The 15,287-nt window shown below is 40.0% G+C and overlaps 1 protein-coding gene across 1 annotated transcript; it reads right to left on the bottom strand.

Moving 5' to 3' along the window:
- Positions 1-5,982: 5,982 nt before the first annotated feature.
- Positions 5,983-6,567, bottom strand: LOC117113391 (GATA zinc finger domain-containing protein 14-like). Its single transcript, XM_033256711.1, has one exon. It carries the CDS (start codon positions 6,565-6,567, stop codon positions 5,983-5,985), a length of 585 nt encoding a protein of 194 aa, XP_033112602.1.
- Between the last annotated feature and the right edge of the window lie 8,720 nt (positions 6,568-15,287).

The raw sequence follows: 15,287 nt of genomic DNA on the forward strand, positions 1-15,287 counted from the left end.
TTGCCGGGAATGGGGCTTTAATGTACTTCGATTGGGGCTTATCACAATGTTTGGGTTAAAAGTACTTTCTGTTATTCTTGCGTATTTTATGGTCTACTACAGAGAATGGTCTACTTAGGCCTAGGGCATAGGCCGAATACCCGCCTAGGGGGCCTATGCTATAGGCGTACTACTAGGCTAGGCTTCCGGCCTACTACATAGTGCTACTGCTAGGGGCCTAGCCTAAGCCTATAGAATAGTAGGCACCAGTTATTATTGCTGATTGAAATAGCCAACCAAGCAACATGGCGATTGATTTTCAGTGAGAGTAAACTTTATTTGTAGTAGTATAGTATAGGCCTACAGTGCGTATACCACAGGGAATTAGTATGCACGTAGCAGGGGTAGCTAAGTAAGGCCTAGGCCTGGCTTCTACTATATTAAAATAGTTTACTCAGTCGCTTGATGTCGCCAAATCTAGCAAAACTGCTATCCTTTTTATTTGCTATAGGGCCTCGGACTACAGAATATTAAAGGGGCCTGAAGAACGTAAGCTGGCCTAGGTACAGGTCTAAAGTTGAAAGCATATTAACACTTAATAGACAAAATACGTTCACAACAGTAAGGTTATGCAAGTCATGATATATTACTAAAACAAGCAATACGGTTCATAATTATTACAACATACCAAAACACTGGTAATAAACGTTATTTATGTTGAAGTTGGAACGCCGGATTCCCTCATTTTACATACAGGTTGCGAACAAGTTCGCTAGCGCGTGTGCGCTGCCCGTTGCAGCGCAACGAGCGATGAGGGCTCAGTCACCAAATATATACTTTGCAACAGCCGCTCCTAAATTTAAATAACACTGTAAACATGCTCAATAGCAACAACTTAAAGCATAATTCCCGAAATCAGAAACTCTATTACTGCAACTCTAGCAGTTTAATAAACTTTACGATGGAGCGTACAATTTTTGGCATTTACATTGACTTCAGCAGATCGCACTCTACCATCCTCCCCGGATAATACATTAGTCACCCTTCCAACTAACCACTGCCCCCTCGGAAGGTTATGATCTATAATAAGCACTACTGCTTCACTGTGGAGATTTTCAGTCTCCTTCCACCATTTTTGTCTTATCTGTTGTGCTGAAAGGTAATGACGGATAAACTGTCGCCAGAAATGGTCCATCAACACCTGACTATGTTTCCATCACTTTTTCGTCAGTAAGTCATTTTCAGTATACACTACTTGAGGCATGGTTGGGTCCAGCCGCCCCTATAACAGAACATTTGGCGTGACTGGGTTTACGTCTCTTGGATCTGTTGATGTGTAGCCTAACGTTCTAGAATTCAGAATTCCCTCAACTTCGACAAGTGTCAATAGTATTGGTTCAGTAACCAATTGTTCGCCAATTGCTACCTTCAGGCACTCTTAACACTTCTGACTGCCCTCTCCCACAGTCCTCCGAAATGTGGAGCGTTTGGGGGATTGAAATGGAACTCCAACATTTATGGCCAATGTTCTTCTCGAATATTAGCAGTCATCAGATCAAAGGCGGCTCTGAGTTCCTTATCCCCACCTTTGATATATCTTATCCGGTTGGCCCTTCCAGGAAATAAACCTACGTAGAGATAACAAAAATGCATCTGTATCCATGCTCTCCAATAGCTCCAAGTGGTTGGCACCAACAGTCATGCACATATAGACTATTCCCCACCTCTTCTCCGTTCTCCTTCCAACTTTTATGTGTATAGGTGCAAAACAATCAATCCCAGTGCAATGGAAAACTGGTTTAAATAGCTGTAGCCGTGAGGCTGGCAGGACTCTCATTTGGGGATTGGATGGATTAGCACGCCAACTTTGACACACTTGACACTTGTCCTGTGACAACTTCTCTGCCTCTGAGAATCTAGTATCTCCTTCTAAACTCTGCCAAAATTCGTTCTGCTTCGGGGTGAAGCAACTTAACATCGGTATGTCGAATAAGTAGTTTTGTGATATGGTGTTTAGGATTAAGAATTATTGGGTGTTTCATTTGCTCCTGACTGGCATTTGCTTCTCGCAATCTTCCTCATACTCTCCGAAGACCAGTATCATTGTCCCATTCTGGACTCAATTGCTTCAGTCGTCTTCCTGTAGGTAATAGGGATCCAGCCTTCAAGGCTGTAACCTCTTCTGAGAAACCACGTAGTTGTACCAATGCTCTCTAGCCTGAGTTAGCAAAGATGGTCCATACTGCCATCTTTGGTTGCTTTAAGGACATGCCTCTGGTGATATCATCTGCCACATCTGCTGTAGGCACATAGTGCCAGTCCATCCCATCGGTTAAGTGCAAAATCTCTGCAACTCTAGTTCCATCAAAAACCTTGAATCTACAGGTTTCTGACGAAAGTACTGTAGTTGAGTCGCTCCAAAGATGCTTTTCGCTTACAGGAATTGTCAAGGTGTTTACGAGAAAGTCGATAAGTTTCGCTCCAAGCAGTGCAGCACATAGTTCTAATCTCGGCATGCTTAATTGCTTTCGTGGGGCAACCTTGGACTTTGCGATCACGAATGCCATCTCTAGCTTACCATCATGCTCTCCACGAAGATAGCTGACTGCTCCATAGACTTTTTCGGATGAATCGCAGAACACATGTAACTGGTACGTGGCATCCTTCAATTCGATGTAGTGTCCCGGTAAGCTAACTTGGCTAATGAATATTAGTTCTGTTCCCATTAATCTAGCTAGCTCGAAGTTCGGAATTGGTTATTTCTTTATCCCACTCAATTTGGTATAGACTCCACAAGGATTGTACTATCAGCTTGCCTCTAACAAGAAAGGGAACTAAAAAGCCAATAGGGTCATTTTGTCATGCTAATGTACGGTATTTATAACGCATGGTGACAGCCTCTTGATGGTCATGGTTTTGACGGTACGTCAGGATGTCAGATCCTGTATCCCAGCGCATACCCAACATGGGTTCTGCTTCGGTAACATCTTGTTTGAACTCTAGTATGCTGTTTTCTGAGAGTGCTTCTTCAGGCAATCCAACCAAGGCCTCTCGTTTGTTGCTGGCCCATTGTCTAATATCAAACCCAGCGGTGTTCAGCAATCTTCTTATGGCATGGATTATTGTCTTAGCTTCGACGGCTGTCCTTACACTGTCCAAACAGTTATCCACATAAAATGCCTCCATAACTGATCTTCTAACTTCTGGATACTGTTCACTGTTCTCGATGGCCAGTTTCTGGAGTGGATATGTTAGGGGCTACAGTTAGATCCAAACAATAGTGATAGCCATTGATAAATAGTAGGTGATCGAGTCTAATCACAGTTTCTCCAGATGAATCGAATGAAAAGATTGGTCACCAGGCTTTACACGTACCTGATGGAACATAGCTTAAATATCACCAGATATGGCTACTTCATGTTGATGAAATCTCATAATTACGCCCAGTAATGACGAACCTAGATTTGGTCCCGCCAGCAGATGCTTATTTAAATTCTGGCCCTGGAATTCATGTGAACAGTTAAATACCAATCGGTTCTTGCCGTTGTGTTTTATAATATAATAGGCATTTTTCGTTTTGACTACGCGGCCAGTTTACTACGAACTAATTTACCGTGACGGCAACGCCAAGACACTGTTCGCGTACTACACCAAGAGCTGTTTTCGTTTTTTAAGGCGACTACGATGACGCAGCACACGTACGTAGGCCTACGGAGGGGAGTTAGTCGACCATGGTTTTATTACCAGGGAACAATTTTCCCTTGTTTTATATTTGAAACCTTTAGTCAAATACTGTATACAAAATAAAAAGTTTCCAGAAAACACTGAGTGATGTTTCACTGTTGGCTAGGATCTAGGCCTAGCCTAGGCCTAGGTGTCAAAAGAGTCGGGAACCGGGAGAAGAGGGGTGTCAGGCATGCTCAAGCAATTTGTCAAATGCAACGATGATGTACAAATAAATGTACATAACAATTTTAAATAGAAGTATTTATATAACAAAGCTTGATCCAAAATATCATGGGCGCAGATGCCCTAGCTAGCGGCACCAGATACCCATTGGGCTTTTTTTCACTATCCCCTGATTTACCTAATTTTATGTTGTGACTATTCATTCCTCATTTATTGTATGTGTATAAATTGGCCTTCATAAAACATTTAATTACTCACTTGTTTTAATAATTAATTCATTATTAAACGAACAAAATGCTCGGTCGCGGATGCGATGAAAATTGCAACCACCAGCAAAAAAAAATACCAGCAGTTTGCCAAAGAATCCGGTTATCTGAATGGCCAATATTAGGGTAGTCGCCACTATGCCAAATTAAGAAATTGGGGTTGTCGCGGAAGCTAGCACAACGCCAATTTAGCCATTAAGGTTTGTGAGCATGCGCAGATGTCTGTTACTCTCTATTAGTTCGTAGTAGACTGGCCGTGTAGTCAAAACGAAAAATGCCTAATGTGGCACAAACCAAGACTCTTCAGACTTCTTTGCTTTTTCAGGTTCAACTATCTTCACTAATTTGTCGTCAACTAACTTCTGGATTAGTTCGTTGTGTTTCTCGCGCTTCTCGGGTTTACGACTGTAGCTTCGTTCAATCCTCTTCATATGTGGAATCACTGATTCAACACCAGCTTTAAATCTGGTACCACTGTTGTCTCGCAACAAAGGCACTTCATATCGGTTTACTCCATCTACTTGGATTAACTGGGTGGTTTGTTCTAAATGCTTTAAGGCCATCTGGTCAAGACGAGAACGAGTTGCAGCCTTTCTATGAGGAAGTTCGTCCACTTGCCAAAGTCTACGAACATCTGATTTCAGCTGTTCTGATTCGCATACTGTGTAACACTGTAACAGAAGTTTGTGTGGATGACGTTGGTACCGGCCCATGCATGGTCCATCCGAACACTGTGTGTACAGCTGCCAGGGAGTTAGTACCGGCTTAAAGCATTGGACTTTTGTGGGTCAACAGGTGTACATTGTCAGCACCTATCATAACCAATCAATCAACTCTGGCAAAGGCACACCTTTAAGATGAAAGAAATCCCTCTTTGGGTCTTGTGTTGGATATGAATAACTCCCCAGTATCAGCATGGGGGATGAAAATGCATCATCTAAGTTGCACCTGTTGTGAGTTTCACCTCTCGCAGATATTTGTAAGTTTAAATTCCATCCAGGGATATCTGTAAACCCATCTTCCACTGTCTTCAAACAATTGTCTTTCGTGTCCTTTAGGTTTAACTAAAGCAGCATAGTTCTCATGGACCCGTTCTAATGGACCAATCATCTAATACGGCATAGTTGTCAATCAGGCTAGTTGGACTATATATAGTCAAAGGAACAATCTTTAGGAATACGTCTCTCGGTTTATACTGCTGACAAAAACTGTACAGTTGGCTGGTTGCTGTGGCTGGAAGAGAATGAGGAGTTGGTGTTAGTGTGTCATGCAATACTGTAAGGTGAATCTCTGAGCATAATTTGCAGCCCTTTCGTAGAGTGCACTCTGAGGTGCTGTGTTTTCTTGCACAGTTTCGACACTTGTTATTATGGCTTATCCAGTCGATCATCTGGCCTTGTTCAAATCTCTGAAGTTTTTGCTACCCCCAAGGAAGTGTTCAGTACTGTTGCAATATGGACAGAACATTCTAGGTAACTTCTTGCTGTCTTTAGCTTGCGTGAAGTTTATGGTTGTTGGGGATCGTTGGTTCTTTATATTAATCCTGTGTACGGGTTTATCCTTTTCTGGTTTCTTATTGGTCAGTGTTGTGCCAAATACAGGGTCGTCTTCCCTGTCCCTGGCTTTCTGGATAAAGTCGACAAGGTGTTTAAGTGTTGCAGTGGTACCTTTCGCTTTCAGTTTGAAGGTAACATCTTTCCATTTATTTCTGAGGAATAGCGGCAGAATCTGTACAATTTTGGACAATCCATCCATTGTGTCTAGTTTGGCTAGTTTCCCCAATGCTTCCAGAATGCCACAGCAATTGCCCAGATCGTCTGTGAAGTCGCTAAGGGAGTCGATGGTAACTGCATCTCTTTAATATTTTGTCACTCCAGGCTTTAGTGATTATATCAGCATCTCCAAACTTGTCTTTCAACTTCTTAAGAGCTGCTTGGTACCCTTCTGTGGCTGGCTTTAGTACACAGTACTGAATAGAGGAATAGACTGTTCCCTGACGGAGGGAAAGTAAATGCTGTAGTTTAAAGCCATCATCAGGTACCTGTGAAACTGTACTATGGAATGAAGTGATGAAGGCATGGTAGCGTAATGGGTCACCACGAAACTTCTTCGGCTGGCTTCGTGGTAAGGCGATTGCTTGCAGTAGGCCTTCCCAATTAAATGCATTCACATCCGATGAGCCACTACTAGCTGTGGATGAAGAGAAGTTAGTGACATTGTTATCATCAATCACATCATTTACATCATCGTCTATCTGATCATTATTACTTTCATTGCTATCACTAACATTATCATTTGAATTATTATTTTGAGTATTATTAGGACTTGTATCATTGTGATTACTACTAGCACTATTGCTACCATCTACAATAACAACATTATCCTTTCCACTAGAACTTAATCTGTAACTCATTAATAATTCATTTTATCTGTTCATTCTCAAATAAATATTGTTCTTGACATACTTCCATCTAGGCCTCTTCAGTGGCGTAATCTTCTTCCTTTTCCACAAGAGAAACCAGTTCTGTGTGTTCCTTCTCCACTGTTTGGAATAAATCTTCCAATAGAGCAGCCCTCTTCGTAATCTCTGGTAAATCAGGGTTTTCCTGCGAACATAGCCTCTTCAGTGCAGTGCATTGTCTGGTTAGGTTTCCCTTAGCATTGCGTCGTATAATTTTGAGTTGCTTCAGTTCAGCTGCCATATTATTTTATCCGGCTCAAGGGACCATGTCAAAAAGGGTGGCTGTTATTATGTCTCCGCCTTATGCTGTAATATTGGTTCGGATATCGGTAGAATTACTGTACACAACTGTTCCAAGTTGACACAATGGTAGTTTATTGTAGATGATGATAACACTTTATCATGTGAGGGTATGTGCTCAAGCAAGTTTATCAATACAGTAGATGAGTGATATTAAAATAAGTTCCCGTAGACTAGTAGAGTACTGTATTGCGTAGTGCGTAATGCGGTGCGTGGCGTAGTTTACACTATACTGTAGTGGTGGTGGTAGCGTGTGTGGTGGTAATGTGTGTTCATTTATCACTGTAATAAACCAGAAACGATAAAATAGTAATAAACAATATCAACATAGTAATTAAAGGCATAATATAGGCCTATCATATGAATCTTTAACATATCATATAAAATAGTAACAGAATGCACTCTCCTGATCAATTGTCGTCTCAGGTAGGCCTAACTAGTAAACAAGTGCCGTATGAGTCACGTGACCTAAACTTATCAAACGAGGGAATCTCTCGCTGCACGAATCAGCGTGAACACAAGCCTGAACAACGTCAGCTGGCCTAAAGTTGAAAGCCTATTAACACTAAGTAGACAAAATACGTTCACAACAGTAAGGTTATGCAAGTCATGATATATTACTAAAACAAGCAATACGGTTCATAACTATTACAACATACCAAAACACTGGTAATTAACGTTATTTATGTTGAAGTTGGAACGCCGGATTCCCTCATTTTACAGACAGGTTCCGAACAAGTTCGCTAGCGCGCATGCGCTGCCCGTTGAGCGCAACGACCGATGAGGGCTCAATCACCAAATAGATACTTTGCAACAGACGTATTCAATTCCCCATAATCAAGTAAGGAGAAAAGTCCCTCATGCCACTAACACTAAAACCAGAAAAAAACACATGAGGCAAAAGTCCCCGTTAGCAGAAATGGTCCATAGTGAGCTGTCTGATAGTTGAGAGGGAGCTGTCAAATGGTCCAGAGGGAGCTGTTAGCAGCTCCATAAACTTAACTTTAATTGGTTTTAAGAGTCCATTGGGAGTTAACAAGAGAGTCCTGCCAGCAACACATAGCCATTGGAATGTAAACAACAATCACTCACTTCATCTCATGGGCTTCAGTGGCAATAAATAATTTAAGAACCCTTCGCTATTCAACAAACCAGCAGGATGTATAACCCGGTTTTTTTTTTCCAAAAGCCGGGTGCCATGGACCAGTTCTGTTAATGGCCAGAAATGCAGCATGAAATCCTAGCTCCTATAACTACATGCGTAAAAAAAATTACGCAAGTTCCCCTGCGCATGCACCAGACATGTCTCATTGACACCTGGTTGTTTCTGTATTTTTTTTTTCTAATTATCATTACCAGCCTGAGCTGGTGGTGCATTAATATTACCTTGATTAAGGCCAGGTAAAGGGGACGACGATTTCTTTGAACTTTTACCCGTCGCCATAACTGAATAACAATAGGATATCCAGCGAGCCAATGCTTAGCTAGAGATACGAACAACAGTAACGGAGTACTTATTCACGTTCACCGAGCGTAGGCCTACACAGATTATACGTACGTTGACCGGCGAAGTAAAACAACTAATATGGGTGAATACACGAAACAAAGTAAGTTTAGGACTTAGAAGCAAATAATCAGCATGCATATATATACCACAGGCTTATTAAAATTAGAACAAATACTGTGGTCTATTTGAAAAATTGATACATGAAAAGATAATAATAATAATAATATGTCGTTCTTATGTAGCGCTTTACAAGGCCTCTAAGCGCTTCACATTACTACCCCGGTCATTGGATCAAACACATATGGAACACATTGAAACACCAAATTAAATTAGTAAATGCAATTATATTATCATTCCATAAATTGCAGCTAGTAATCAGCGCAGGTTGAACCTACCAGGTACCCACTTGTACTCCTGGGTGGAGAGAGGCAACCGTAGATAAAGTGCCTTGCCCAAGGACACAAACGATTTGCACAGCCAGAGTTTCGAACCCCCGACCTCAGGGCTGGGAGTCCAAGCCACAACCGGTGCGCCAACCGCTCCTGCACAGCTGCTGCTGATGATGATATTGATGAAAGATGTGGCACGATCGACGATGGAAGATAGGACAAAAGAAAGGGGCGGGGGCTAATTTTTTTTTAATTATATTTTTTGCTGGCCTAGGCCCTAATGTGTAGGATTCTGTGTAGGCCTAGAGATTTCAAAAACTGCATTGGTGCCAAGCCAAATCTTTTACAAGGCTATAACAGACACTAAATTTTACATAAAAGATTTGTTTGTACAATATTTATTTTAATAAGCATTGTGGTTCCGTAGGCTAACTGCTGCAGTGCTAGTTAACAATTTATAATTTTAAACTAGGTATAAAAAAGTCAATCTTTTTTATTTTAACAATAATTTGAAAACCGAAAGGTCCAGATTAATCTCAGATAAGAAAGTTTAATATACTCCAAGTATTTATAATTTAGACGGTATATTTGCAATACTTTTTTCCCTATATTTTCCTCTAGTCTCCAGACATCTCCTGCCATAAATATTACGTTATAATACTGTTAACTCCTTCCCATTCACATAGATCATAAAAGGATGTTTCTGTAAAAAGAAAATACTGTAATACAAATTGATGCTAAAATAAACTGTATTACAATTAGTCAAAAAGTAGTAAAATAAAAATGACTGTTTTCGTGCTTAATTAAACGGCAGACCTAGGCCTATACTGCTTAGGATATCTTATTATACATTCGCGGTCACGCCTTCGGCGCTCCATACACCGCGACCGAAATGCATAACCAAAATAGCGCGACCGAAATGATCGGATACCCGATCAAATTGTTCGCGATTTCTGTCAACAAGCACATGTGTGAGGGGAATCTATTATTTTCTGCAGAAAAAGAAAACACACTTGGTGGCGCACTTCACATCTTGTTCCCTGTGCTAAAGATGAAAAAAGATCGTTTTCCTCTATTATCGGCATTTTTTAGTCGATTTTCAGCACTTTTTTACCAAAAAAAAGAGAGGTGGCTAGAAAATCAGGGTGACGCTAAACAAGTATTTTTATTTTTTGGTGTGGTGTTCTTACTGTTGTCCTGTGTGACAATACCGACGTTGAGGGCAGGAGTTGCCACAGAGAGAGAACCGCGAGGAAAGAATTAAATTCTGTTCTATGAGTTATACTGTTGTATTATATTGTCTTTATTGCTAGCTTACAAGGACTCAACACCATACAAAGATGGGGGATATGGTGACAGTTCGTATTTCATTACCATTTACAAGTTCTAAATTTTGCTACAAGTCATTACAATGACAAGCACACAAATCGAGGCACCCGTGCAGTTTCTGCCTACGCCGGGAGACCCTGTCATACCGTGGTTGCAGTGGAGGCGATTATTCGAAAATTACCTACTCGCTTTGAATACAGTGAAGGAATCGCCGGAGCGTAGAAGAGCTATACTTTTACACTCGCTAGGTCTGGAAGGCCAACGAATTTTTTACACGTTACCAGAACTAGGAGAAGCAGGTGACGATATATTTACAAAGGCAATGACAACATTGCAGAGTCATTTTGCACCAAAGGTTAGTGTGGTGGCTGAGAGATATAGATTTCGTCAGCGTGCACAGCTCCCGCACGAATCAGTCGACAATTACATTGCAGCGCTCCGCGAACTGGCTTCACGATGCAAATTTGGTACGTTTGAGGACGAAATGCTACGAGATCAACTTGTAGAGAAGACTAATAGTTCCAAAATACGAACTAGATTACTTACAGAAACCGATGTCAAGCTGGACAAGGCCATTAAACTAGCGAGGCAGTGTGAAACTGCGATGAAAGAGGCCAAGTCTATGGGCGGAGGTGATACTCATACATGCTCTGAGGTGAAATACAAAGCTAAGTCTAGAGGTGCTAAAGCTGAATTTAAGAAGGAGAAACAGAGGCCCAGGCCAAATAGCAATGCCAAGTGTTATCGCTGTGGTTCACCTCAACATTTAGCAAATTCGCCAGAATGTACTGCAAGGTCAAAGGACTGCAACTCTTGTGGAAAAAAGGGACATCTGTCTAGTGTTTGCCGTGGTAAAAGGAAAGTTGTTAAGCAGGTTGAACACGCTAGGTGAGACTGATCAAGATGGCGACATGATTGAAGTATTGTGTACACGGTCAAGCAACACTGATTCAAGGAAAAGTGTATGGGAAACTCTTAAATTAAACTCTATAAATATTCAAATGCTTGTTGATACAGCATCTGATGTATCCTTACTTTCACTTAAATTATTTGATAAATATTTTGTTAGAGTTGCATTGGAACCATGTATAATGCCTATAACTAGCTATACATCTCATAAGATAACAACAGTAGGATATTTTAAAGCTAAAGTTCAGTTTAAATCTAAATGTGCAAATGCAACATTTTATGTAGTAACTAAAGGAAGTAGCCTAATAGGCAAGGATCTAATCCAAGCCCTTATACACATCTAGATGTGTATAAGAGACAGGTCTAATTCAGTCGGCTTGCCAGATAGTAAAAAAAAAAAACTCCATGCATTCTTATCATTTATTACATATGATGGTATATTATAAATATAATTTAATTAAATAATTTAACAAAATAGTACAAGTAACGAATAAGTTAATTGAAATACGCCGCAAACCAAACGTAAAAAATAATCTGCAATACCCCAGAATAATCTCCAACTTAAGTCATTTCTAGGACTCGCAGGCTTTTATGCTAGGTTTGTGCCAAATTTTTCAGCAAGAGTAAGCGCATTGCGAGAGGTACAATCCATTGAACCATTTATATGGACAGACAAAACAAATTCCGCTTTTCAGGATATTAAATCCGATATTATTAATAGCCCTGGTCTTGCTCTATTCGACCCTGACACAATTACTAATTGTTTAACTTGCCAAATTGCTGACAAGTCTGCGAAAACACGAGTGGCTCCTATGCAGCCGGTACAATTGCCAGAACGTCCATGGCAAAAGCTCGGGATTGATTTCGTAGGTCCGAATTATTCTGCACCTGCGAACGAGCGTTACATTATCTCATTAATCGATTACCGAAGTAAATGGCCAGAAGTTGCGTTTTGCCCAAATATTACAGCCAAAACTGTAATTTATTTTTTGACTAAGGTATTCAGTCGTGAAGGTTATCCTGAAGAACTAGTTTCTGATAATGGTACGCAGTTAACTAGCCAGGAGTTTGAAACTTTTTTGCAAAAACGTAACATCAAACACAAATTTTCTGCGGTGTATCACCCAGAAGGAAACAGTACTGTCGAGCGCTTTAACCGGATTTTGAATGAAACTATTCAAACGGCGCGAATCGATAAACGTCCAGTAAAAAATGCTGTGACGGAATTTCTTACTTATCGCGCTACGCGACATGCCACTACTGGGGAATCCCCTTCTGTGGTACTACACGGGCGTCATATGTTGACTTTGTTAGATATCATTGGAGTGACAACATCGCCTACAGAAGCAAATGTCTTCAGTCGAAATAGACAATAGAACAAAAGCAAAGCAAGCAAAGTCTAAAGAGGCGTACGACAAACGGAAGTGCGTCAAAACTAGAGTTTTTCCCCGGGAGATATTGTTAGAATTAAAAAGCCCTGGAATGTCCGCAAGGGTGAGAGTAAATTTACTGAACCGGTGGAAATTAGACAACATGTTGGTCTAAACACTTACGTAATGACCAATGGTCAAAAATGGAATGTGAAACACCTAGCCCCCTGTCTCTTATACACATCTAGATGTGTATAAGAGACAGCCTGTGTGACACAGTAGTGACTTTATAATTTTTCCAACTGCTGATGATTCAATGAACAACAATTCAACTCAGTTAGGTTCACGTTTCTCAAGGAGTAAGAGAGTTAGAAATCCACCTAGATGGACTCGTGACTATGCTATGGGTACCAGTAAGAAATAGAAGTGTTTATTATTATAGTAACTGAGTTTACATTGTACCTTATATGGTATACAGTCATTTTTACTGTGATTATAGTTTCTGCTTTTAGAGAGGGGGAAATGTGGTGTTCTTACTGTTGTCCTGTGTGACAATACCGACGTTGAGGGCAGGAGTTGCCACAGAGAGAGAACCGCGAGGAAAGAATTAAATTCTGTTCTATGAGTTATACTGTTGTATTATATTGTCTTTATTGCTAGTTTACAAGGACTCAACACCATATTTGGCCTTACCTTCGGTAAAAGAAGATAAAACGGCTGGTCACGGCATCAGTGTGACCTATAGTGGCAGTGATGATATACAACAAGTCGATCCAGACACCAAAGCTGATCATAAAACAGGGCTTTATTTTGACTAATCCCTGCTCACAAGACGCAGCTTCCACATATACAGTATAGGTCCACCCAGATTCGTCTCTCCCTGTCGTCTCTTTTCTCTCCGGCGGCCCACCAGAATCCCTTGGTGGCCCACCAGAATCCCTTGGTGGGACCATCCCATAATACCTGTACTGTATTAAAGGTTTCATGCCGTCTTCCACAAACCATATTCCACCGTAGGCCTAGGCAATTTTCTTTCTCTTTTTCTTTTGGCTTTGGAAAAGATTTTTCTTGTACTGCATAGTTATATCAACATCCCTTCTCGCACTGAACAAACTCGTAACTTGTGTGTTTGTGCGTGGAAAACGTGTTTATAAACAGCGCGTATATGCCTTGTTCTGATTGGTTACTTGGAAGTTTGATTGGCAGCCCGGAAAGGTTTATTTCACTGTTCCCTGGTTGAGAATATCTTGACGTTTCGATTGGGGTGTTATGTCCCGAAAGCTCAGACCTACGAACGCTAAGACCTAAGATTACGAGATATCAGACCCACTCGAAATATCAGACCCCGAAAATTAAGACCATCAAATAAGTATGCCAGGATTTCTAGACAATACCTTTTTTTTCGAAAGCTAACTTCAATATATAGAACTGACTAATCATGAAATAAACACAGTAGGTATCATCATGGAGTATCCATGGTATCCGCCATACCAGCTCTAGGCCCCTAATGGCGACGTTTACTGGAGAAGAAAAACAAATACAGATACAGTACAAAGAAACCGTTGTACGTGTACAGGCTATTCGCACTCCACGGAACCGTACGGTTTCGATAGCGGTTTCTAATGCACATCGTACGAATATCCGATCGTTCTCGAAACATCTCTATAGTTAGTCCTAAAAGGAACAACATTGGTCCGTGGCCAAAATCGGTCCGTACTTATTATGTGTTCTTAGTAATAATAATAATGATGAAAATAATAATAATAATAATAATAATAATAATAATAATAATAATAATAATAATAATAATAATAATAATACAGTAATAATTATTATTATGATAATAATAATAATTAATATAATAATAATAATTATTATTAATAGTAATAATAATGATAATAATGTTAATGATGATAATAATAATAGCCCCACCATGGTTGGTGTAACTAAGTGGGAAATAATCAAGATATCCTTTCACTCCACTGCTGGATCGCCACTGTACTTGGGTACACCTTTTCCTCTTTTTAACTCAAATTTTTTTTGTTTCACTATTTTTTTTATTTTTCGGCTTGACAGACGAGGGGCGATTTTTTTTCCGTACGAAACATTTGCATAAACTTCACTAGGACCATCTCGGATTGACTCGACTCTAGTTCGATAACAAGAGCAAACACTTCGCAATGTCGTGACGCTCGAGTTTTACTATTATTGCTCTGTCTTTGTTACCTACGGTCGCCCTATGAAATCTTACTGAATTACTGGGATGTACGTGTGTAACTAACTGTGACCTTTTTGTATGTTATTAAATGTTAGTATAATATATACAACAAAAGGTAGTACCCCCTTTGTAGATCGGTACAGTAATACCAAAGGCTAGAGAGAAAGAGGATAGATTCTATGCCTAACTACATGCTGGGTTAAGTCCTACCTAGGCCCCTCCCTAGGCCTAAAGTCCCTACTGTAGGGTCCTAGGCTGACACCAACAGTCACGCTTCACATGACGTTGATTATAATTGTGAAAAAATTGGGGAAAAAATTGAAGTATGGAATAAAAAATAGAGTGCATAAGAGAAATATTATTAAATAATAATAAATAAAATAATTCCGGCATTATTGAACTTGGCCAAACTATCCCTGTAATGTAATTAATATTAAATAATAATAATAATAATAATAATAATAATAATAATAATAATAATAATAATAATAATAATAATAATAATAATAATCATCATCATCGTCATTTCAGCATTAATTAACTTGGCCTAAGCCTTCAAAAACCTACAGATAATATTTACTAGGCCTATAATTAATAACTAGTCCAAGGGGAATATCTTTTGTGTTATTTCCCCTTAACGTCGTTTTTTT

This window comes from Anneissia japonica, unplaced genomic scaffold, assembly GCF_011630105.1.
Source record: "Anneissia japonica isolate Jap-2015-1 unplaced genomic scaffold, ASM1163010v1 scaffold23495_len113985_cov154, whole genome shotgun sequence".
Lineage (NCBI taxonomy): Eukaryota > Metazoa > Echinodermata > Crinoidea > Comatulida > Comatulidae > Anneissia > Anneissia japonica.